This window comes from Leptonotus elevatus, chromosome 18 (genome assembly GCF_054856555.1).
Source record: "Leptonotus elevatus isolate MCC_2025b chromosome 18, RoL_Lele_1.0, whole genome shotgun sequence".
NCBI classification, from domain to species: Eukaryota; Metazoa; Chordata; class Actinopteri; order Syngnathiformes; family Syngnathidae; genus Leptonotus; species Leptonotus elevatus.
In genome coordinates, this window is record NC_141256.1 from 12,217,828 (window position 1) to 12,242,569 (window position 24,742).

Consider the following 24,742-nt stretch of genomic DNA (forward strand, 5'->3'; position numbering starts at 1 on the left):
AGTCAGAGTAAAACAGTCAGGGCTTTTCGTACTCATCTGGGCATTGGTGGAGCATGCATGATGTAGAAAACGTTTTAATATTACCTTTATAGACAGCACAATGCACCTTTTAAATATAAAGGTACTGTAAAAAAAAAAAAGAAATAGCCCAGGTGATCACAGGTAACATGCTTTTTTTTTGTACTAGAATAAAATGTAACTGCATATCCATTACAGTAGATGGCAGTGGTGCTATTTAAATTTTTGAAGGGAATTTTTGAAAAATTGATGCCTTTCAAATCGTTTACATTACAGACAAAAAAAAAACAATGTTAACAAAGTTATTTTTTTTCATTTTTGTTGACTTTATTGCTAATAAGGATACACTGCTGTTGCACTTAATAAAATTTTATAGGCAAATTATATTATTTGTCGAAGAGTTGGGGGGTACAACAGAAAATAATTGATAATAATAATAATAAACTTACCTGTCTGCTTTTTTTTTTTTAGGTCAGAATATTATAGAACACCAGAAGCAGGTGTTTTTTAGGCTGGCACATACATTTAAAAAAAATACTTTCTACTTTGGCCAACCTCGAGTGTTTATTTTCAGTGAAAGCAGCTTATTATCACTTGGAAAAGAAGCTCATTTTAATAGTAGCACATGCAATAGGAAGTCTTAGACGCTGAAGTGGATTCATGAGGAAAATGAAAACATACTCGGCTGTTAAGTAGCGCTGCGAAATTATGAGTCACCTTCGGATAATTCACTTCCAAATGATGTTTATCCTTCAACACATTGCCTGGGACTCACAACAATTTCATACTGGAGAGCTTCAAAATTATTTGAATCGTGTACGCTGGCTTTGTAATAAGGAGACTGTTTGTTGTTGCCGTGGCAACCAGGAAACATCCACGTGGATGGCTTATGAGTAATGGACTAGCCAGGATACTTCTTTTGTATTGCTTTCATAAATAAAGTATCATTTAAATTTTAAGAATATCCAAATGTATGTAGTATGTTTTTACATGCCAAAATGTTTTTTTTCTATTAATAATGACTATGTACCACTATAATATACTTTTTTCTTTTTACTGTATTTTAATTATGATGTATTTTTTCCCCTTTCAAGGAATCGATCGTGCACCAGGCCTAATAATTGTGCCTTGATGTAACAGAATCAGAATCAGATTTATTGGCCAGTAAAAACACGCAAGGATTTTGTCTTCGCTGACACAACCCGTCCGAGAAACACCAAAAATAACAATGACCAACAGAGGGAGCCTGGCGGTTCGCTAATAAGCTGCCCGAGTTTCTTAGATGGAAGAAAAGAAAACATGAGGAAGTAGGTAACAATTTGACCTTTCAACTACTCGCCATTTTTGTGATGATGATGATGATGATGATGATGATGATGATGATGATGATGACGACCCACTGGAACAGACAATGTGAACGTCAACCAGCCCCGAGAAACCCTTTAGGAAATGTTATTATTTGTATTTATTTTATCTATTAAGCGTGGTTTAAAATTATTATTTTTTAAATAATAATAATCATAACATACATACTGCATTACTTTATTTTATTTATTTTTATTTATAATGAAATACTAATATAATGTACTTGAATTCCTTTCTTTCTAAATATATAAATGAATACAAACAGTAGCTTAATTGCGTCATTGATACAATGACGTTCCTGTTGGTTACAAACAAATCACATCTGCAGGGTAGGAAGTGGAGCAAATCTACCAGGTAATAAAAGTAAAAGACGCACAACAATGACTGCACATGCAAATTGCAAGATTTTTTATTACATTTTTTTTTTCAATGCAACGTTTCAGTCAGAGTCATTTAGCTAATCTGAGATGAGCACTTGCAGGAGGCGGGACACCAGGAGGCGACGTTGCTGTTGTTGCAACCGTGCTGCTGCTTCAGCTCAGGACAGTTGCTGTACTTGTCAGTGTACTGACAAGGGTTGGCTATAGGGGGATGATACCACAGTGTGTTGATTTATTAACTCATTCACTGCCGTTGACGGCTATAGACGTCAAAAATTCATTTGAACTATTCCTTTTAGTTTCACCTTTTTTTCCACATTTGTTAACAAGAGTATGAAAACCTAGAAAAAAATGTATTGTACATTTAGAACAGATATCAAATTTGTGATTAATCTTGAGTTAACATGTGAAGTCATGTGATTAATTACAATAAAAAAAATAATAATCGCCTGATGCCCCTAATTTAAAAAAAGAAAGAAAAGATTATTAAAAATTAGGGGCGTCAGACGATTACATTTTTTAATTGTAATTAATCGCATGACTTCAATAGTTAACTCACGATTAATCACACATCTGTTCTAAATGTACAATTAAAACAATTCTAGGTTTTCATACTCTTGTTAACAAAAGTGGGGGGAAAAATTTAACTAATAGAAATAGTTCAAATTAATTTTTGACGTCTATAGCCGTCAATGGCAGTGAATGAGTTAATAGAGGGAACTACAAAAATGTGTTTTCCTTTTTTTAAGAGAGAGCCGTTCAGCTCCTTTTTAAAGAACTAGCTAACTGAATATAGCCTACCACCGCTATTTAGAACGAACTGTAATCCATAAACTGGTTTGAATAGAAGGAGGAAACAATCAGTTTGATTATTGAATGTATTGATGGTATCTTTACCATATACAAATGTAAGAAAAAAGATGGAACATAACCCCAGAAATAACAAGGGATTACGCTATACTTGCACTGAAGGAACGATTTCGTCTTAATTTACTTAGTGTGAAATTTTAGGCCCGATAAGTTGAACACAAAGCTATTATCCTGTTGTATGAATGGCAACAGGTGGCTACATAAACAACTGCACCTTCTGCCATCTAGTGGAAGATCATTTAACTGTTCTCCCTGCCACTATATGTTGCTGGCATAGATAGACGAACAAAGACATAGCAAATAAATTACTGCTATAAATTTGGGACCAAGTCATTGAAATTGGATCATTAATGCGAGCACAGGCGGATTCTACTTACTGCACAGCTTGTTCTCACAGGCGTTGGGGCAGTCAGCACAGGTGGATCCGGACTTGTAGGGGCGAGACAACTGGTAATTTCCACTAAAATATAGGTCACAACATCAATTATTTATTGCATAATGACACTCGCTTGCTGATTTTTATTGAATCCTGGCCTCAACCAAAAATAAATGTGCTTCTATTACATACTTCCAAATATATTTCCTGGTTCTTAATTTTCCATCCTTATTTAAATCCAAGCCATTTTATTACCAGTGCTACTATTAGTAATAATAAAATGAATCAAATGTGTGTTCTTTTATGGATTGGAGGCGTTTATGAACTTACGGTGGGCAGTAGTGGCAGACGTAGAAATACTTGTAGCGGGAGTTAGGACAGTAGGCCATAGCACAGCCAATCTGGTTGGAGCGGTACCAAACAATCTAGAAAGGGAGAAATTATTTTTGATTTAAGGACTTACTTGATCGCGTAAGAGATTATAGAGTAAAAGAAGGCACTGCTTGGGATTTAGTGGCCTGTCTATCCGCACCTGTGTGAAATGTCCGACGACTCTTCCGTTGACGGAGCCCACTCCGTAGCGCCAGTCCTTCACCTCGTCGTACCACGACTGGATGGCGTTGCTCCAGCTGTTTTTGTAGCTGGCCATGTACAAGTTCTCACCGCAACCGCTAGCTAGAGCACAAAAACAAGATCATCTTGGTCATTGTTTTGTAGCCAAATGGACCCTTTGCTACCTTTTTAACTGCCATTAGAGTTCAGATGATAAATGGAAAAAGTGGCGTGAGCTTGCTGAAAGGGGTGGACATTTTGGCTAACGCTAGCATAAACATTGTTGAGCTACAGCTAGCATGAGTCAGTTAGCAAACTGGCTGTGTACTTTTTCTACAAATGTTTCTCATTTCTGAAAGGGTTTTATATTAATTCACATTCCACTTTGATAAACAGTGGACAACTAAATACGATGTGAAAATTACAAAAAAATTATATATTTATTCTGCTATACTGCTGTTCACAGAAAATGTTGGTCGTAATGTCGTTGAAAACATTAGCGAGTTTCTTACAGGCTTAATGACATGACAGGGTGGACAACAATTTTAGGGGACAGAAGCCAAATGGACCCTTTGCTACCTTTAACTGCCATTAGAGTTCAGATGATAAATGGAAAAAGTGGCGTGAGCTTGCTGAAAGGGGTGGACATTTTGGCTAACGCTAGCATAAACATTGTTGAGCTACAGCTAGCATGAGTCAGTTAGCAAACTGGCTGTGTACTTTTTCTACAAATGTTTCTCATTTCTGAAAGGGTTTTATATTAATTCACATTCCACTTTGATAAACAGTGGACAACTAAATACGATGTGAAAATTACAAAAAAATTATATATTTATTCTGCTATACTGCTGTTCACAGAAAATGTTGGTCGTAATGTCGTTGAAAACATTAGCGAGTTTCTTACAGGCTTAATGACATGACAGGGTGGACAACAATTTTAGGGGACAGAAGCCAAATGGACCCTTTGCTACCTTTAACTGTCATTTTAGTTCAGATGATGAATGGAAAAAGTGGCGTGAGCTTGCTGAAAGGGTGGACATTTTGGCTAACGCTAGCATAAACATTGTTGAGCTACAGCTAGCATGAGTCAGTTAGCAAACTGGCTGTGTACTTTTTCTACAAATGTTTCTCATTTCTGAAAGGGTTTTCATATGAATTCATCTTCCACTATGATAAACAGTGGACAACTACATACGATATGAAAATGACCCCCGAAAATTATATATTTATTCTTCTACTGCTGTTCACCGAAAAAAGACAAAATGTTGGTTGTAATGTTCACTGAAAACATTAGCGAGTTTCTTACAGGCTTAATGACATGACAGGGTGGACACGATTTTCAGGGGGGCATCAAAAAATAGAAATGCCGTCCAACAACGGCATATGTAGATGCTGGCTAATGAGCAACTTACTACTGATCTCCCTGGAGCTGGCCGGGCTGTGGTTCATGGAGCAGGTGTTGGCCCACCTCTGAGCGTTGGCTGCCGCTTCCCTGTTCCAACTCTGTGGAGGAGCAACACATACACTTTTGGATTCACTGCCTTCATTGCGGTATGGACGATCAATACCTTTGACGCGGTATTGCTTACCATTTTCAGCATGTTGCTAGCAGTCGGCTTGACGTTCCTCCGCAGGGCGTTGTGTTTATCCACAATCTCATTCTGTTCCGAGGACGAGGTCAGGACTGTTCCTAAAGTCAATCGGCATTAAAAGATGTTGCGAAATTTTTGTCTGGGGAGCCTGGAAAAAAAGTTGTGCAATTTAAATATACTCACCTTTCTTCAGGTAGGTTGATCACAAATAGGAGAAGAAGTGTAGCATTAATTAAATACCCCAAAATGCATCTGACATCACTGACTTTTGAGTTTTATTGAACTTACAGGCACGGTCTCCGCATCCTCCTCCAAGCTGGCTGACACTTGAAGGACGGCACAGAGGCCCAAGGTGCACAGGAAGGTGAAAAGGAACGAGTTCATTGCTAAAAACCTGGGCGACACCCTCTTAGGGCCACCGTTCCATTTATATATACGCCGAGGCCACGCTGCCACGTGAGCTTAAACACATACGCTCAAGGGCATATCGCGGGAGTTTTTCCTGCATTGTGGCACCTGTGAAACGACCTTGACGATTTTAGCGCTCTCTGTTTATATTGTCCGGCGGTGCAAGAATAACTGCCAAACTCTGGCTTCTACAGCTAATCCTGATTTGCTTTGACCTTACCCTAAACTTCGTGGTTGTTCAGGTATGGCTGCTTTCAGTTAGCAAGCTAGCCAAATAGTTAGCACGTTAGGACCAAATGATGCTTAATTAGTGTGATTCGTTCGTGCAGTGGTTACATATTGGCAACAAAAAAAAAGAAAAAAAAAGACCCGAGTCCCCACGTCAAGTTCACCAAGCATTCTATCTAGTATGCGCCGCTTATCAGAAGCTAACACTGATACCACTGTTAGCTAACGCTAACCTGCGCAAACACTCGCTGATAAAGTATTATATGTGGGTGCGTGTTATTCATGGCATTTTACGGTACACTTGCTATTTGTATAAAAACAAAGACAAAGTACATTTTGCATATAGATAGATAGATCGATTCAACTTCCCGTATATATATATATATATATATATATTTATTTATTTATTTTTTGCCTTCTAAATTAAATTTCCTCTGCAGTTATTCAGCAACGTCTCTTGGATTTCCCCCCCTCCCCTCTCGATTTCCGGTGCTGTATTTACACCTGCCCCCTGACAGGCACCTGAATCGTGAGCCAAAAGAGGCAGGTAGGGCTTCCTTCATCCATTGTTCTCCAAAGCAGGATGTCCTTCATTCCCTCTATAAGTGAAGGGAAACTTCGGTTCCTTTTCCTCCTGCGTGATTTTCACCTTAAGCGATGTCGGTGTCACGTAGATGCCACGGAGATTATTTAATGCCTTTCACTGCTATTGTAACGAGCGGCCACTGTCAAAACAATATGTCGGACGTGCTGGTTCTTTGAAAGCTCCAGATTGGCTCCTTAACTGTGTAATGATATGAACTGGCGAAAATTGAAAATGAACTATCCTAACCTTGGTTTGCATCAGTATGTGTATTTTTTTTTTAATGCATAATGCAGGAAGTATTATGTTAATTGTGTGAATATTACTAACTTAACAGTGTTCATGATATCATTTGTTAGTGAGCTCATTATCTCCTATGTGTTTTGGCTCACTCATTTGTTTTCAATTTGTAACAGTTGGCCATGTTTTGTTTCATTCAACTATTTATTTGAAATAATGTCAAAATGAAATGACATTTTGTTTCCATTCATATTTTTGCTGTAAGGACGGTATTAGCCTTGTGATAAGCAGTGCCTGTTTTTCTCAAAACACGATGTCTGGCATTTTCACACTAGTTCAATCTTTGTCTTAAATCTTCTAACCTTTATGTCACCTTTCGTTGGAAAGGACAGCACGGCTTCAAATTCATTTCCCTGACAGACGTTATCGTGCTAAAAAGTCTCTCGTTTGATCCTTTTTCTCTCGCGCTCCAAATTTGACCCCTTATCTGTATTTTATCATATTTTGTGTTTACGCTGCAGCTTCATCTGAAATGGAAGGTGTATGTGATATTAGTTTACGCAACTGTAAAACCTTACTTACTCCATTAAAAACTTTTTGCAGCATTTTAAATATTTTACAGTACATGTTGTCGCTGTACCCAACAATGAATATCAAACGACTTCTCAATTTCATCACTAGGGGATCATTTTGAAAACGGCGTTTTGCCTTCCACGCTTATAGGTGCACCATCCACTGCGCATGCGCACCGCCGCTCATTGGTACCCTTTTTTTTTTCCTTTTTTTTTTTTTCCCACCCCAGACATCACCAAGCACCACCATCCTCCTCGCCACCATCGTCATCATCACAGGTTGGCGTGAACATCCTCTTCATCGCGAGGCAAACAGCCGTCCCTCTTCTTCTTCTTCTTCCTCTTCTTCTTCCTCTTCCGTCGCGGTGGAAGACAAAGGGCGACGGGGGGAGAGGGAGAAAGAAGAAGATACCATGAAGAAACGATACGTGGACGCGAGCAGGCTCCGAAAGATGAAGAAATTGAAAATAAGCGAGCGGCTGTCCGAAAGGTAGACAGCCAGACAGACAGACAGACAGCCTGACCGCCCGCTGCCGGCTGCTTTTGTTGTGGTGCTGCCTTCTTGCCCGTCTGCGTCTTTGTGTGCATGCCAGTGGGCACGTCCACCACTCACCTGTCTGCATCACGTCACCGCCGCCGCCGCCACCACCACCGCCGCCTCGTCGTTGTTGTTGTTTTTATTGTGCGTGCGTGTGCGAGCGTGCGTGCGTGCGTGCCACCTCATTGTTCACACACAAAGAGAAGAAAGCTGCATTAAGTTGCAATCTTCCTGCTTTTATTGACACTCGTTTCATGCCATTTTATATTCAATTAACAATTGCGGTGATCAATTTAAAAAAATGTGTTATATTGCCGGTAAGGGCACTTATTTAGCTTCTGGTGCACACTAATGGTAATTATTTTTGTATAAAAGTGCCACCAAAAATGTTTAACGACCTCATATTTTTGGAAGAATTTATTTGAAAATATAAATGATTAAACGTTTATGATCTTTTTTTTCATAATTTTTAAATACAAATAATACAATTTAAATGTACAAATTAAAGACAACTTCTGCATTTTGCTCCCTTTTCTGGAACAACTTCTAACCTTGCTTAACTTGAGATATGTAAATTGTATACTTATTGCCAATGTCAACATACATTTATTATTAAAAAAGCAATTGGCTTTCTATTAGGACTTTTTTTAAATGTAGTAATTAGTCATATTTTTATTGATTAAAGTCAGGCCTTTTTTTTTACGTCCCATGTTGTGCTCCTTTTTGTGAAACAACTTCTCACAGGACTTTAAAAAAAATCAAATCGATTCAACCCTTTGTCCTCGCAAGATTTTAAACACAAATTAAGCAGTCGCACTCGAAAACAATTGCAATTGGAAGTATGTGCGGGAGGATGCTGTGCATGGCTCTCCCTCCCTCCCTCGCTGTCTCGCTCTCCTCCAGATGAAATATTGCCATGGTTACCAAACAAAGAAGGGCCGATGTGGCAACAGCAGCCCGATGGATGAGCAGAACAAAGGGAGGAAACCACGGCTCTTCTTCTGGGCTTTGTGGTGGTCTCAAAAAAAAAAAAGAGAGAAAAAAAAGAGAGTAATTGTTGGTGAAGTGGCTTCATTTAAAAGGATGTTTAAGATACAGCGTTACTGACTCAAATTTGTCTTTCTATCAATTTGCATATTTGCAGCGCATACACCTTCCTGAAGTTTATGGCCATGTGGATGTTGGTGCTGCTGGCAGATTTCCTTCTGGAATTTCGTCTGGAATACTTGTGGCCATGCTGGCTCTTCTTTGGCAGCGTGTACACAACATTCCATTGCCATGGGCTGGTGAGGACCCCCTGCTTCTTTTTTTTTTTTTTCTTTTTTTTTTTAATATGTAATAAGTGTGGATGTACGACTACTCAACTCTTGATTATAATTAATTTGGTAAATGTAGGTCATTTCAATTGTTTGTACATTTTGAAAATAAGACAAAAATATACCAGTGGCTATCGCGATTGACTCATTGTGCCTTCTGGTATGCTTGACATGGCCACCAGGTGGCAATATAATTCAGTAATGAAAAGAAAAGAAAATGTGAATTTCACTCAACTACTGTAAATTGCAGTAATATTTATTCGCAGAGGATAAAAAAAAAATACAGTATACAGTGTTGTTAGCATTAAGCTAGCAGACTTGTGGGCAATGTTTTGCGGTTGTTGTATCCTACTAACGACATCGTTTGTGTGCTTGCAGGTCATTTGCATGTTTTTTGTGTGCGCCGCCTTCACACTTGACATCTTTTGTTTGATTTTTGTTCCTCTGCACTGGCTCTTCTTTGTGGCCAGCACCTACGTGGTATTCAATTATATTTGGCACACAGGTAACTGTGCAATTTTTTTTTTTAATTGTTGTGCAATGGAATGACAAAATGTACAATATTTCTCATCAATGTTTTTTTTTGTTTTGTTTTTTTGCTTCGTCTCCTTAGAAAAGGGCATCTGCATCTCCACAGTGTCCTTGTGGATTCTTCTTGTGTACACAGAGGCGTCCCTTCGACTCAAAGACCTCAAAACCTCACATGCCAATCTTTCTCATCTCTTTGCTGCTCACTGGTATATTCAATTCACGCAAAACTGATATCAACAAAACCTAAATTGGCATTTTATTATAGATGAAACCTCATTTGGTTCGCATGACTCCGTGTGTGTGTGTGTGATTCAGTATCGGCTATCCGGTTGTCTATCTGGGCTTTGACGCCACCTGCTACTTTACCAACATCTTCAAGCTGCGCATCCAGAAGGCGGTGCAGAGCGACAACGACTTCCACATGCACCTGCTGCAGCACTCGCTCCCGCCGGGCCTGCCGCTGTACCCCAAGATGGCGGCCGACAATGGCTGTAAGTTGCCAATGCAACATGAGCAGAATGACATCTGAATGTATCTTGTATAGATAGATAGATGAGCTGACAATGAAGGTGGCGCCAAAGCACTGCATGATGCATCAAGATGCCACAAGATGGCGCCAGAGCAAAACTGACTGTTACCAATACTTAGACAGGGCTTGAGTATAAATAACAGTGAATAAGAGGGTTTTTCAGTGAATACATGGGATAGGAAAAAAAAATTTGAATAAGTAAATTATGACTATGCCAGAGGGTGGAGCAAATATTAAGATCAAATTAAGATATAATATATTTTAAAAAAGGGAACTATTTGTTTTGGTCTTCCCAGCCTCCAAATGGAAGTTAAAGTCAGAGTCCAGTCAGTACCAGTATCAGAACGGCGCTCTTCTCCCTCAAGACGAGTCCCACACCGTAGACTGCCTCCAAATCCGTAGCGAGGAGCGAGCGGCCGAAAAGGCGACACAGGAAGTCCGCTCAGCCGAATCCAACCGGAAGCCGTTGTTGTCCAAAGGCAGCTCCAGTGAGTCCAGAGAGGCGCTCCGCAACGGGTCACCGGGACCAGAATCATCCGCAACCCCGGAAAAACTACCTCAGGAGGAACAGGCCGGCAAAGCTGCACGCGTGGTGAAGAACCCGTCACCAAGAGTCCGGCGAACTAACACGACCACGCCTTCGCCCCCTGCTGGCAGGACGGAGAAGAAACAACGGTGCGGCGGGAAAACGGTCAGCCCGAACCGGGATGGTGCCGATAAAAGTGCTTCAGTGGCTCAGAATCAACATGCTGAGCAGCTGAGCAGGTGAGACTGCTACTACCGTACTTGAATCATATTGAACCCCATGCATCGAGATACTGTATGCATCAAGTCATCTTTTATAGGAGAGATCCACACCCCTAATATATATGTATATATATTTATATGTTTACATATTATTTGTTTGTGTCTTGTACCAGTCGTAAAACTCACCAGCTTCTCTTGTTCCAAAACTTTTATTATCCTTTTTTTTTTTTTTTAACACAGACAAGTAAGGTAGAGGATACCTTTTTTGTTGTTATCATTAGCTACTTTAGCATTTTTTTGTTACTCAGTTCACAATGTTAGCAATGCTATTCAGGGCCATGTTTCGATAGCATAAAAGTTCTGTCATTCCAAAATTCTCATCCATTTTTTGTAAAAATATCATATTATCATGAGCTATTTTAGCATTTTCCTGCTACTCAGTTTACAATGTAATGCTACGGAAACACGTTCTTTGATAGTGTAAAAGTTCTGCCATTCCAATCATTTTCATTATCCTTTTTTTTTTTTTTTTACACAAATACGGTACATATACCTTTTTAGTTGTTATCATTAGCTACGCTAGCAATTTTTTGCTATTCAGTTCATAGTGTTAGCAATGCTACATGGACACGTTGTTTTGACAGCATAAAAGTTGTCATTCCAAAATTCTGATTATGCTTTTATTTTAAACACATATTTTGTCGATACAGAATACCCTTTTTAATTGTTATCGTTCACTACTTTCACATTTTCTTGCTACTGAGTTCACAACGTTAGCAGTTCTACGGGAGCATGTTGTTTTGATAGCATAAAAGCTGAGCCAGCGCTAGCTAGCTCTTGGTTTAAAAAACAAAACATAAATATGCTACATAATGGGGGGGGGGGGGGGTTAAATTCTGCTCTGTATAAGTATTATGTTGTCAAAGTTATCAATGTGTATTTACTTTGACAGTACAAATTCATGAAATTTCAGTCTGTATTTTTTCAGGTTTTTTTTAAGTAGCTATAGTAGTTCAGTCAGTACTAGCAAAGTGTTTTTTTTTTTATTATTATTTTTTAATCCCATTCTTACATCCAACTACTTTCGCAACATCTGATGATCTGATATTCTCCCCCCTTTTTTCAACTCAGGCTGGAGCAGGAGCTGAGAAAGATGAGGGGCGAGCTGCAGGTGAGCCGACACGGCGAGCAGGAGCTGAGGAGTCACATCTGCAACCTCACCAACAACGAGAGGAGCCTCAGGCCCGAAGTGGCCCTGCTGCGACAGTCCAACATGCTGCTGCAGAGCAAGTGAGCCAACCATTTTCTATATTTCCTTCTCCGCCACTTCTCGGATGTATTGAAAGTATCGTGACCTCATTTTTTTTTTTTTTTTTCCTTTGTAGGATCATGTGCTTGAGCAAAACCAAGCAGCGGGACAAGCAGACCAGCGCCATGCTGGAAAAGAAGACGCGGGCAGAGACGGAGGCCAGGCTGTCGTTGGAGAGGCAGGTGGCCGAGCTTCTGGCGCACAGGCCCGACGAGGCGGCCAGGGCCTTGACCACCAGGTGCGAAATGCAACCGATATGTCTTTGTGTATGTAAAATAAATCCCATGACTTGTCCTTCTTTGTCTGGCAGCAGGCAGGAGAACGGCGAAAGCCAAATGTTACGGAAAAGAGTTCGAGATCTGGAGAGCGAGTACAAACAACTGCAGCTGCAATATCAAGTGAAAGAGAGTCGGGTGCTCGATCTAGAGAGTAATGTGGAGGTATTTATTGACATTTTTGATTCTCGTATTTGCTTCGTGGCGAAGCGAAGTGTATTTATTGTTTATGATCTGGATCGGTTTCATTTTGGATAAAAGTCAACATGGCGTGTTTTATCAAATAGTGGGCCCTATTGGACTCTAGTTTGGATATTTAAACACCTCCCTTAAATAGATGTCTACTTTTTTCCCTATCGGTATCATCATTTGATGGATTCACACACAGATAATAATCCTGTTCTTATCTTTGGGCTAAATTTGACAAGTTTTAACTCATTCACTGCCATTGACGGCTATAGACGTCAAAAATTCATTTGAACTATTTCTATTAGTTTAACATTTTTTTCCACTTTTGTTAACAAGAGTATGAAAACGTAGATTTATAAAATTTGTGATTAATCGTGAGTTAACTAGTGAAGTCATGCGATTAATTACACATTTTAATCGCCTGATGCCCCTAATTTTTAATAATCTTTTTTTCCTTTTTAATAAACAATTTTTTTTATAAGGAAAAGATTATTAAAAATTAGGGGCGTAATTGTAATTAATTGCATGACTTCACTAGTTAACTCATGATTAATCACAAATTTTATGTCTGTTCTAATACAATAAAAAAATCTAGGTTTTCATACAAAAGTGGGAAAAATGTTAAACCAATAGAAATAGTTCAAATGAATTTTTGACGTCTATAGCCGTCAATGGCAGTGAATGAGTTAATGACCGACATTTATTTATTTTTTGCTTCTTTTTGTGTTGTAGTTGCTCTTTCCTAACATTGTTTTCTTCATCCCTGACTTATTTTTATTATTATTATTATTTTTTTTTTTTACATAATTAATTGGGGACAACAAGCTAAACCAAAATGACAGTAAATTAGCTTGATAAGAAACTGTAGTTCAGTGTGTCCTGTCCTGTCCTGTCCTGTTCTATTGTCTGCACATTGACCCCAGTGTATTTTAGCTGTTTAAAACATACATTAACTTTATTTAAGGCTGTTTAGGTGGTTAACAAATAAATTGGCCCAACTGAACATTGTACCATTTTTAGGCTTTAGGGAAGTACCGCGGCGTGGAAAAGGACACGGACATGCTGCTGTCCACCCTGTCGGCCCTCCAGGACAAGGCTCAGCATCTGGAGTACAACCTGAGCGCCGAGACGCGCATCAAGCTGGACCTATTCTCGGCGCTGGGGGACGCCCGCAGGCAGCTGGAGATCGCTCAAGGTTCCACATCGTTTCTTATTTGGGAGTTGGCGTTGACATTTATGTGGCGCAACAGCACCCTCTTGCGGTCATTACATGAGTCACAGTTTGCGTGTTTTTTTGCACATTTTGAAACGGAAATGTTGCATTTCAAGAAGAAGAAAAAAATCACACTGATGAACTGGTAAGTTTAGTAACCCTGCTTTTCCTCTCGGTGTGTCCGTCAGACAAGCTGCTGAGGCAGGACAAGGAAATCAGCAGCATGAAGCAGAAGATCGCCGAGGTGATGGCGGTGAGCCCCGCCGTGTCCTACGTGGCCCCCCGGCCCCCCGTGCCTCAGTACCTCACCAAGCTGCTCGGCTCCGAGCGCTACATGCTCAACCCGCGCGCCCTCATGTACCAGTGTCTGAAGAAGTAGGACCCCCTCGCACCCGCGTCGGGTGGGAAGAGAGGGGCTCGACGAGATGCAATGTCAGCCGTCGCCATTGTCGTCCGCTTCCAGAGGACGCCAAGCGGCCTCCGCGCAACAACAGGCCTTAGGAGCGTGCTGCAGGTGCTAATGTGACATCCCGCTCGACCTTTGCTAAAGATGATCTGTCAACGGCGGGAGGCTAATACACAGGTACCTGGACTTAGGCATCCAATTGGGTCCATGCGTGTAAGTCAGATCATGTTTTTCGTTTTTTTTTCATTCAATGGTAGTCACTCTCTTCAGGTTCATGCTTTGAAAAAAGGAAATTGGAAAAAAAACGGAAAATGCAAGCACAAAACTTTTCACGGCGAGGTCACAGCACACACACACGTGATGAAAAGCACAAGTTTTGCTAATTTTCTAATCATTGAATAATGTCGGTAGGTTTACTACATACATTGCAGTCGCTGTCCAGCGCAAAGCATGTTCCTCCAAATGTAGGGATTTTATTGTGACAAAAGTTGTGACTAAATTGGGGAGTTTTCTTTTAAGCTGAAAAACATCAAAAATACTTTTACATAGAAGTTTTTAAGTGTTAAAAAAAAGGACGTTTTTTTACCACCGAATTTTGCGTATTTTATCAGAGAAATAGCTACAATGACATTTTTTATTTTTTAAATCACATTTAGAAATTATATTCATTTATCTGGGGGGGGAACTAATTTGTTAATTATGTTTTGCTTGTTATACGTAGTATGTCATTCTTTGTTTTTCACAGTAAATTTTTTAATCATTTCAGTTAAATAAAACAAAATGTGGAGGTATAAAAAAAGTTTTCCTCAAGACTGCATAAGTTTGAGGTTTATAAAATCATAAAAATTCAGATACATATAAAAAAATCATATGTGATATATTAGGGGTATTTTTTTTTAATATTATGTAATTAAAATGTCATTAATCTTGATTAGTCACATTTTAATTATGTACAATTTATCCCAAAATCAACATTTAAAAAAAAAATAGTTTTAATGGCCAAATAAATAAATAGACAGACGTGAATATTGTCAATTGGGGGGAAAAAAGCATTTAATCACATTCCAATACAAAACAGTCACAGGCTAAAATTGAACTTAAAAGTTCAATTGCTATTGTAGGAACTTTTTTTTTTTTCGAGAGCAGTAGTGCATTTCCTTTACATAGCTAAAACAACATGCACATCTCTCTTCCTTCACGAAGAAACGAACGTACGTTAGGCCGTAACACTTTTTGTGCAAAAAAACGACAAACCCGCCGGCGCCGCCGCCGCTACTTATTCTCCTTCTCTTTCAGCCAGTTGCTCAGACAAACCAGCCTGTTGACGTTTGCCGCGCTCAAGACGGCTCTCTTTTTAGTAACGACGTGACCCGCGAGCGAGAAGAGCCTCTCGCAAGGGACGGAAGTGGCCGGGCTACTCAGGTACTTGCGGGCCAGGACGGACAGCTCCGGGTGGGTCGCCGCTCGACCGGCCCACCAATGCAGCGGGCAGTCCGTCTCGCTGATGCTGATTTCGCTTCGGTACAATTTCAGGGCCCCGACCCACTGGGCCTCCTCGTCGGAATCGGAGTCGGATTCAAACGAGGAGAGGAGCCTCTTTTTCTTTTTGGGCTCCTGCGTGGCGCTGCCGTCAAACTGTTCTTGCAGCAGGACCTCGAGCCTGGTCCAGACCTCTTCTCGCTCCCCCCTTTTAAGACACTTTAAATCCTTGAAGCGCGGGTCGAGCACGGTGGCCGTCTTGAGCCATTCGCGGTTGAGCGTCGCCGCGCGTTGGGATGAGTCTTTTGCGAAGGCGGTCTTGAATTTCGCAATGCAGTCCGAGTCGTCGTCGGAGACCTCCATGGCGTGCTGCAGGTGGCAGAGGGCGGGTAAAACCACCGAACACGGCGCAAAGGTCTCGCCTCCGAGGAGCTCGCTCACAAATCTGCGGGGAGGCAGTTCGGGGAAAGTCATTATTGAAGAAACAATAACAATAAAATCCCGTGAAGAATACTTTTTTTTTTTTTTGTATTTGGACTAGTTTTATTTACCTGCATGGTTCAAGGACAATCGCCAGCTTTTGGAGTTGAAGAATCTCCGACGGAGTTAACATATGAAGCGCATGCTTCTGTTTGTCCAAAGCAGTAAAAACCGCTTCTTGGTTCTTCAGTAGACGAGCGACCATATCGAGCGTCGAAGTCCATCTTGTGGAAACATCTTGGACGAGCGGCTCGTTTTCTTGACCCAGTCTCGATTGCTCCTGGTACAGTTCCTCCGTGTTCTCGGGGCTGTGTTTGAAGTGAGCGACGATCTTGCGACATTTGACCAACGCGCCGTTAAAGCCGCCTTCGAAAAGGCTAACCGCGACGGTGCTTTGCAAGATGTGAGCGATGCAAGGCGTGTGTTGGAATTGGAGGCGTCTCTCGGCGGCCTTCGGTGCACTTTCTGTTCCGATGGTGGTGATCTTTTGCCGAATTCCCCAAGCCTCCGCCACCGAGAGAAACTCTTCGTGGCAGTTTTCAACATGTCTGCTGTCTGTGTTCAGCACAGTCGCGATAAAAGACTGCAGGTGCCATGTCCCGTGTGTGACGTCGACAATGTGCGCGGTAACCCCGACGTAAATCTCATCACGAACGGAGGTCCAGTAATCCCCAGTCAGAGCCACGAATTGAGCGTTCTTTAACACGTCGAATTTTAATAGTTTTTCAGTGTCGTACATTTGCTGGAGTATGTCTGAAATAGCGTCTCTGCAAGGCAGCTTCAAAGTCGGATTGCACGTCGCAATCTGGAGCACGCTTTCGAGCCCTTTATCTTCGACTATTGATAGCGGTCTGCAGTCCAGAGCGATCCAGTTGACGATCGAGGTTGTGAGTTTCTCCGATGTCGACTCACTTGTCCTGAAGCCGATGATATCGCCGATTCTGCGTTGCTGACGACTCGTGGCGGGTCTGCTCGCGTCATCGGTGTCGTTGGCGAAAGGATGCTTTGCGTTCAGGTGGTAGCGGAGGGTCGAATTGTTGCGGTGGTATGCAAACTGTTTTTGGCAAAATAGGCAAAAGACCACGCTTTTATTAAAGCTTCCATCGGGTTGCATTTGGAAAAAAAATTTGCCTCCCAACACTCCACGCGCAGCGGCTTCATTCCATTGCTCCATGTTGACAAGTCCGTCGGTGTCATCTAATCGGTGTATCACAAAATGTGCACTGATAAAATGGTTCCGCATTGTTTTGAACGCAAACGATTCTTCTTCTACTTCGTCAGATCCGTCAGACTGCGGGGCGTCAAGTGCTTTGCTGCCCTCCACTGGTCACATGGTATACATGCACATCAGAGCAAACACAAACCGTGATTAAAATGCGTTTAAAAAAAAACGCTTTTTTGGTCAAATTAAAGTGGAACCCCTAATATATATATATATCCACATATATAATTTAAAAAAAAAACGTTACATTTTGGAGATACATTTTCTGTACAGCGACAATTTTCTGGCATGTAAATCAATGTAAAAATATTCAAGATTTAGCATTTAAAAAAACTAATTTACAAAAAAGAATCATTTTTTTCAAAGCAAGAAACATGTTGATTTATTGTGTATTTGAAATAAGGGAATTAAGGCAGCTGTGGTAATCAAGTTAGTGCTCTACTGTTTTTTTTTCTGTATTGTTTTTTTACCCACTGGATTTGAATGTCGTCAGAATCAAGATACTTGCAAATTTCAACTCATTTTCTATTCAAATCAATTATTTTTTTTCCAAATATTTTTGAATGAAAACTGCTGGTTACTCACCTTCATTATACACAGTTGATGCAAATCATAACTCCAACTCAAACTAATATATTATTCACATTTGTCCAATGAAAAGTGTGTTCCAAATTTTGTGAGCTTTTTATGTTTATCAAAACATATTTTTATTTTTATTTTTGGGTCTGAAAAAAAAGCTGCAACTGTATTCTAATGTGATTAATTATTCTTTACTGTCTCTAAGCAGCATTATGGCCTCATTTTTTTTTTTTTTATATTCACATATACAGGGTGTCCCAAAAGTTATTAATAATTTCCTTTTTACTATTTTGTTTGTGTCACAAAATATATATATATAAAAAAGAAGTGTATAGTGACTTTTGGGATACTTTATATAAATGATCAGGTTTATAACCACACAAAAAAATAATAATTTGAATATTCTATCTTTTTAAAGCAATTAGTATGCAACAGTGTGTTTTTGTCTATACAAGTGGCTAACTATTGGAACGATACATTTAACACAAATGTCATTGGATTGAGCAGGTTTGACAGTAATCCTGTTATCTCCTGGATTTGGATGACATTGTGTTTGGATCGAGACCGCGTCCAGGACTGGAGTCCACTGACCAAACGTGGCCCACAAACGGAAATACTGTGCCTCTAAACGTGACTTTCAAACATGGAAGTAAGACACGAAGTTAATGTGAACGTCTGAACGCGTGCTGTGTTTGAACTGAAGTGCTATGTACTGTTTTTGTAGTTGGGCTTCTTTTCTTTTCTACTCGTACACTGAATTGTACAGAATGGATATTTCAACCAACAGCTGGATGACACTCCAGAGCTGTGATGTCACCAATTTGTGTGTGGGAGGGGGGCTTTTTATTTAGAGCGTGTTTCTAAGGTGTTTTATATCAAAACTATTTTTTAGTCTGGCTTTGCTTTTATTATTATAACTCTTTGTCAATTTGTACGGCGACGTGTTTTGTCAGCATGAAAGTGTATTGGAGCACACATTGTGACATGAAGTATGTACAAGAGTATACTGTACTTGTACAAGGGCTACCCTTTCTTAAATCAGAGAATGGAGAATTCCAATTTTTTTTTTGTATAAATGAATTTTGTCTCATTTGTGTGCATCATTTTAATCGCATTATTTAAGACAGGTTTGTGTTAGGATTTCAAACAAACACAACAGAGCAAATTGCAGATTAGTATTTTTATTTTCAGGAAGTGGAAAAAAACAAACAAAGGGCAAACCAATAGATAGCAGAAAGCGTGAGTGTCAAGTGCTCTCCAAGTCTGTACACACCCTGTGAGACAGTCGCAGCAAAGGCAACGCAAATGATCCCCTATGATGGCCTTTTGGCTAATTTAGCATGTTTGGGGGGGGGGGGGGGGGGGCGAGGCTGCTGGACATTTTCACTCAAAGTAAACAGGTGGGAGAGAAAAGTGCAAAATGTGCCGCTATTCACAGCCACGGACATTTGAAAATAGTTTTACAGACTTGACTGAATTTTGCTCACGTTAATTCTCATCGACTAGCAAAGCACATACAGAGCAGACACAAGTGTAAAAAAAAATAAATTCAAATAAATTATGACGTTCACATTGATGGAAAGCAGCCTCTGGTGTAAAATGAATGCCACCTTCGCAGACTTGATTACGAGTCGGGAGCTTGTGGAGAAAGTAACGGCGTGATTTCAAACAGCAGCATTGGAGAACCGTTTTCCTACCTTGGCCCCGGACTAAATTTGGAAACAATTATTAATGGCAAGATAGTATATCTTATGAGCATGTGCAGGTTTAATGAGCCTTTAAAAAAAAAAAAAAAAGATTGTTCTGATAATTGCATGAAAAAGGGATAAGTAGAAGCTTACATTCAGAACGAATGGCCACAATAGTGCTGCAAGTGAATGACAGCCCACACAAATAAATAGTTGGCATATTTTCAACTTGTACGACGACACGCTTTCTCCAATTGTCTTGATCTGGACAGGAAAGCAGCCCAAACACACTTGACAACACTTCAGTAATCTGGAGGAGGGGAGGAGAGTTATTTACCAGTAAAAATGTTAAAAATACAGTTGTAATACTGACTTGAGGAAAATACCGCTTTTTTTTGCAGTTTAAACATTTTTAAGTTAAAGAAACAAGCTTTTTTTTCTTCTTCTTCTTGTTGCAACGAGGCTTGATGGCTGTACTGGTTGGAAGAGAAGAATAAAAAATACTTCAAAAGAAGAAAAGAAAAAGAGAGAGAGAGAGAGAACCACTTAGTGGCAGCTTTGTCCCGCCAGAACAAACAAAAGACTGCGGCGAGGGTGCGCAGTCAAGAGCAAGGCTTTCCTCTTGCGCGTACGAGGAGGAAGGTGACGGCGGCCGACCCGGGACGCGGAGGAGGGGCCCGCTGGGGGAGGTCCCTTGGCTACGAGGAGACCGTCACAGGGTTGAGGGAACCGTTGCGGCTGTAGAACTTGGAGAAGGCCTCTTCGAGAACGCACGCGAGACGAGGCTGATCGCCCTGGACGGCAAAAAGTCACGGGAATGTCTTCAAATGGGAGGTAAGTGAACACATTCACTGCCGCAGACGGCTTTAGACGTCAAAGGTTCTTTTTTTGTTTTCTCTTCATGGTGGAACTTACCTCACTGATGAAGCCGAGCTGAACAAGCTCCACGGCCAACTCTTGCATATTCTCATCTAAAAAATTAAAAATAAAAAATAAAAAAAAAGACACAAGGAGCTTCATCAAGAGACAGCCTAGCGAGTTAGCTGGTTAGCAAGACAATAACCTACTTGGTAACAGATCGCAGCTCAAGTGTCGGTTGAGTTTGTCCTCAAGTTTGAGCAGTAAAGTCAGCTAAAGGAAAACATCAAGTTTAAACTTTTGGAATCGTTTCTGTGCGAGCACATATCGACGAGGCGCCTCACATGATGCTTGGCGCCTTCATCCACGGGTTCGATGTTGCACTGCATCTGAAGCACCTGCGGACAATCGGCGCTGTGGGTCAGGTGGGGCAAAGGAAAGGCTTCGGTAGCGCTTAGCCTGCGTGGCTCGTTCTCACCTTCCTGGTCTCGAGTTCCGCGGGTTCCGGGGTGGGCGTTTTGACGGAGGGCGGCACGATGGGCGACTTGACCGCCTCCTGCTGAGGTTGTTGCGGACATGGGATCCCAAACGCCGTCAGGGGATAGATGCCATTCCTGACAGCCAGGAACAATGATTCAATCATCTCGCTCACGTTAGCCGTGATATGAAATGTTCTCGTACCTGACGTCCTCCAGGAACTTGTCCAGCTCAAGGGCGGGAAACTGTGACAGCCTAAGAAAAAAAAAAAAAAAGTTAGGCTAAAAATCCAAGTCCTCCAACCAGTTAACAAAGCGCACTCACTTCATCTGAACGCCCTCCTTCCCCTCCACAATCACCAGGTTGGGGTCCATGTTCTTTGTCATCTCCTCTAAAGCGTTCTCGGGAATCATATCTACGAGATCCCCCCAAAAAAATAAAAAAAAATGACGTGAGGACATTTACGTCCAACATTTGCTGCTCTATTTAAATGTCCGCTCACGCTGGTGGCTGACGATGCAGTGAGCGGCGAGCAGCTTGAGCAGCGGCACCTCGAACAAGGCCTGGTGGAACAGGAGCTCCCTGGCCGTGGGACGCTTGTCCGGGTCCACCTGCAGACACTTCTGGATGAATTCCTGGGAGAAGAGAGAGAGAGAGAGAGAAAAAAAAAAAAAAAGATGACAAATTGAAAGGGGGCGGGGGCTCAAACTCGTTGGCTAGCAACTTCCTGTCGAAGACTGCTTACCCGCTGTAAGGGGTCCTCTAAGGACTGAATGGCGCTGTTTATGGCTTCTTGCGAAACGTACGACGAATCCCCGTTACTCTGGATTTCTAACACAGCCATCTGGGAAAGGCATAAAAAAAAAAATAATGGCATTAGAAATTCATTTTGAAGACTAAATGGTCTCTATGTGTCCCTACAACTGATTGGCAAGAATTCCAATTGGACTAAGCCCTTTTCACAGTGCACTTATTACCGGCGAGGTAAACGCAGCCCTCACCTCTAAGGCGCACATTCCAAAGGAGTAGATATCCACCGCAGTGGTCACATTGGCAACAGCTGTGAGGAGCAGTATTAAAAAAAAAAAAAGAAGAGGATTGGCACCCAAAAAAAAAAAAAAAAAGAAAGTAGCAAAAAAATCAAATGCAAGCTCTTACCTCCATATTCTGGAGCAAAAAAATGAAGGCTCTTCTGCTCTTCCCGACATGTTTTGACATGGTTGTTAATCGTGTCTGGAGCCACTAGGATAAAAAAAATACAAATTTTAAAAAAAGGCAAATGTTGATCTTCATTACGACGTTCTTCTACCTGAGCCGATCTTGATGAGGCCGTTGTGCTGGATGAAGATGGTGTCGCAGGTCAGGTTGCCGTGAATGATGGGAGGTTCGCAGGAGTGCAAGTAGCTGCCGCGGGAAACAAAAAAACAAAATCGTCAACAGCGGACGTCGCCGACGTGTCCGGCTTGAAGGAGTCGTGTCGTTTTTCGAGGACTCACCTGAGGGCGGACAAAATCTGCGTGCACCAGCGCTTCCAAGCCTGAAACGCACAGACAACGGATTGAAACGCTAATCGGCGGCGACGGTAACAAATGTCTTCCATTTTCCCACACCTTTTCATTCATAGTCTTGTGATTCTTCTTAGTCTTTTTCAGAAACTGCTTGAGACTCCCGGAGGACATGTACTCCGTGATGAAGATGACCTGCGGCGGGGAAAGAGGTAACGACGCCAACAATGTCAACAATGGCTGTTGGGGAGGGCGAGCGCGATGGGAGACGACGGCGCCTGCGTACCCGGGCTCTGTTCTCCTTGACGTCAGCCCAGTACTTGTGGAACTTGACGATGTTCAAATGCTCCAGCTGGATCAAATTGTCAAACACGGCTTTGACCTTTTCCTGTCGAGAGAAAGGAACGACTTTTTTAAGATTTTTGTTGAACTTATAATAACGCATTTTTGCTCCACTGCAGGCAACATGTCTGACCACTTGCCTTCAATTTGTTGTTAGCGAGACGGTAAGACACTAAACATTATTCCCCCCCCCCCCCGCTAATATGTTTAAATATTTTTTTAGGTTTTTTTTCAGGAATTTTCCTCATTTGCATTGTTAGTAGAATGTTAATCAACATTTAAAAAAAGAAAGAGTGGCATATTTTATTTTATTTGGAGGAATGTGTGAACAAGAGTCTTCCTTTCGGTTCCTCAACCACCCCCTTTCTTCTCACAGTCAATGTATTTTGGAACATACAAGTGTTAAGACGGGAAAAAAAGTAATAGCTCGCAGTTCACCAACCTCTTGTAACTTGAAGTTTTTCCTTTCTGAGAACATGACTTCGTTCCATACCACCTCGACTCCCTCCTCAGTGTCCATGGCCAAGTAGGCGTTATCGATGCCGGGTACATTTCGTTGATTCACCTTCGAAGGAGGACAATCAAAACCATGTGATCGTTGTAATACAGTGGCGGGATTACTTTACCTCCAAAGGAAACATTGTATAGAATTGAGAGTAGGAAAAGCATCGTTCGCTTTTTGTGCCAATTGCATAAAGTGAGTTCGGATAACAACTAACCTCTTCTCTGCGCTTCTGCCAGCGTCCACAAGGACTCTCCTCCAAGATCTCAGACTCGTCCTCGCTTTCCTCCTCCTCGTCGTCCTCCGTGGCGGCGGCGGCGGCGGGCGGCTGGTTCACCACCGACACGGGGGGAGACACCGACGACACGCCTTGACCGGCGGCGGCGGCCGTAGCGGCAGCAGACGCCATCGGCTCGGGCTTGGCTTCCTGGACCGCGTCCGGGGCCTGCTTGCTCTCGGAGCCCTCCGACATGGTGGCTGGTCACGCCGGGCAGCCTGCGATGATGAGCCCTATTTATCGATCATTCGCTCGCTTTTGTGTTTTTATCGTTAGCTTGAAATACGGTGGAGGTTAACAACAGCGGTAGCTAACAGCTGGCGCTTTGAGGAGAAAAAAAAATGCTAAACGAACGCCATAAAGGGAAAAAGGCCACAACATAAGAAAACACACCAGTAGCCCAAGCAAAAATATGTAATACATACGTGTTAAAGGAAGGAATGTGACGGTGTCAGCTCCAGTTTAATACACTTTCGTCTCCGGTCCCAAGCTTGCTTTTTTTGTTTGTTTGTTTTTTAAAGCTTCGTTAGCTAAAAATGAAAAAAAAAATCTTCTGGGTTCCTTGCGGCTAATTTCCTTAGCTGGAGAACACCATCGGGGCGACAAAAGCCTCGACAAAGCTTAGTAACAGGATTCAATTTTCACTTAATAAATCAGTTGAAAGTGCAGAGCGGAAATGCAAAGCTAACGTTAGCGTTAGCGTTCTGAAGCAGCCAACCGCTCCTTGGGTTAACCTTGCTGCTACTCCCTTGGATAACGCCGAAAATTAAACACAGTTGACACAATTACACCATTACGACACTGCTACATACATTTACTGACAGCTAACATAGAAACGTTTCAATGGGAAAAACCACAGACACGTAAAGGAGTCAATTAACGTGGCATATTCAAGGTCTGTAAAGAGCTAGTTTTTACACACAGCCAATTGTGATAGCGACAAGTTCCAGATGCACACTGCACTACTCGAGCGCTGTAATACGTCAGAGTAGGTTCGGGTTGCCAGATCTTAAAAGCCGCAGTCCCCTTTGCGCGGCATAAATAGATGAAAACACTTTCATATTTTAGAATGGTTTAACATTCCTACACTTTCTAA

General features: G+C 41.5%; 4 protein-coding genes across 6 annotated transcripts; 1 reads left to right on the plus strand and 3 right to left on the minus strand.

Annotated features, from left to right (window-relative positions):
* Window positions 1-1,776: 1,776 nt before the first annotated feature.
* On the minus strand, window positions 1,777-5,598 carry LOC147158646 (serotriflin-like). The gene is made up of 7 exons (XM_086061052.1): window positions 5,438-5,598; window positions 5,151-5,251; window positions 4,974-5,064; window positions 3,542-3,684; window positions 3,340-3,434; window positions 3,011-3,093; window positions 1,777-1,964 (listed from the first exon to the last, which is right to left on the minus strand). The coding sequence occupies exons 1-7, from the start codon at window positions 5,535-5,537 to the stop codon at window positions 1,837-1,839; spliced, it is 741 nt and encodes a 246-aa protein (XP_085917178.1). The 5' UTR covers window positions 5,538-5,598; the 3' UTR covers window positions 1,777-1,836.
* Window positions 5,599-6,153: 555 nt separating this feature from the next.
* LOC147158647 (macoilin-1) lies at window positions 6,154-19,241 on the plus strand. Of its 3 annotated transcripts, none has more exons than XM_086061048.1 (12): window positions 6,154-6,336; window positions 7,415-7,674; window positions 8,867-9,008; window positions 9,417-9,543; window positions 9,652-9,775; window positions 9,885-10,060; window positions 10,395-10,863; window positions 11,977-12,135; window positions 12,231-12,392; window positions 12,468-12,594; window positions 13,639-13,813; window positions 14,020-19,241. In XM_086061048.1, the coding sequence occupies exons 2-12, from the start codon at window positions 7,598-7,600 to the stop codon at window positions 14,208-14,210; spliced, it is 1,929 nt and encodes a 642-aa protein (XP_085917174.1). In that variant the 5' UTR covers window positions 6,154-6,336; window positions 7,415-7,597; the 3' UTR covers window positions 14,211-19,241. The 3 variants fall into 3 exon arrangements, with proteins under 3 accessions (XP_085917174.1, XP_085917172.1, XP_085917173.1); XM_086061046.1 differs by having other exon boundaries at window positions 12,465-12,594; window positions 14,020-19,240; XM_086061047.1 differs by lacking the exon at window positions 6,154-6,336 and having other exon boundaries at window positions 7,427-7,463; window positions 7,557-7,674; window positions 12,465-12,594.
* LOC147158648 (E3 SUMO-protein ligase ZBED1-like) lies at window positions 15,260-17,449 on the minus strand. The gene is made up of 2 exons (XM_086061049.1): window positions 16,268-17,449; window positions 15,260-16,161 (listed from the first exon to the last, which is right to left on the minus strand). Exons 1-2 carry the CDS (start codon window positions 17,437-17,439, stop codon window positions 15,510-15,512), a joined length of 1,824 nt encoding a protein of 607 aa, XP_085917175.1. The 5' UTR covers window positions 17,440-17,449; the 3' UTR covers window positions 15,260-15,509.
* nrbp1 (nuclear receptor binding protein 1) lies at window positions 19,163-24,607 on the minus strand. The gene is made up of 18 exons (XM_086061050.1): window positions 24,072-24,607; window positions 23,587-23,864; window positions 23,310-23,432; window positions 22,812-22,913; window positions 22,631-22,720; window positions 22,517-22,557; window positions 22,330-22,424; window positions 22,179-22,262; window positions 22,022-22,080; window positions 21,766-21,864; window positions 21,523-21,655; window positions 21,345-21,435; window positions 21,225-21,275; window positions 21,022-21,157; window positions 20,888-20,941; window positions 20,753-20,816; window positions 20,601-20,656; window positions 19,163-20,479 (listed from the first exon to the last, which is right to left on the minus strand). The coding sequence occupies exons 2-18, from the start codon at window positions 23,839-23,841 to the stop codon at window positions 20,384-20,386; spliced, it is 1,629 nt and encodes a 542-aa protein (XP_085917176.1). The 5' UTR covers window positions 23,842-23,864; window positions 24,072-24,607; the 3' UTR covers window positions 19,163-20,383.
* Between the last annotated feature and the right edge of the window lie 135 nt (window positions 24,608-24,742).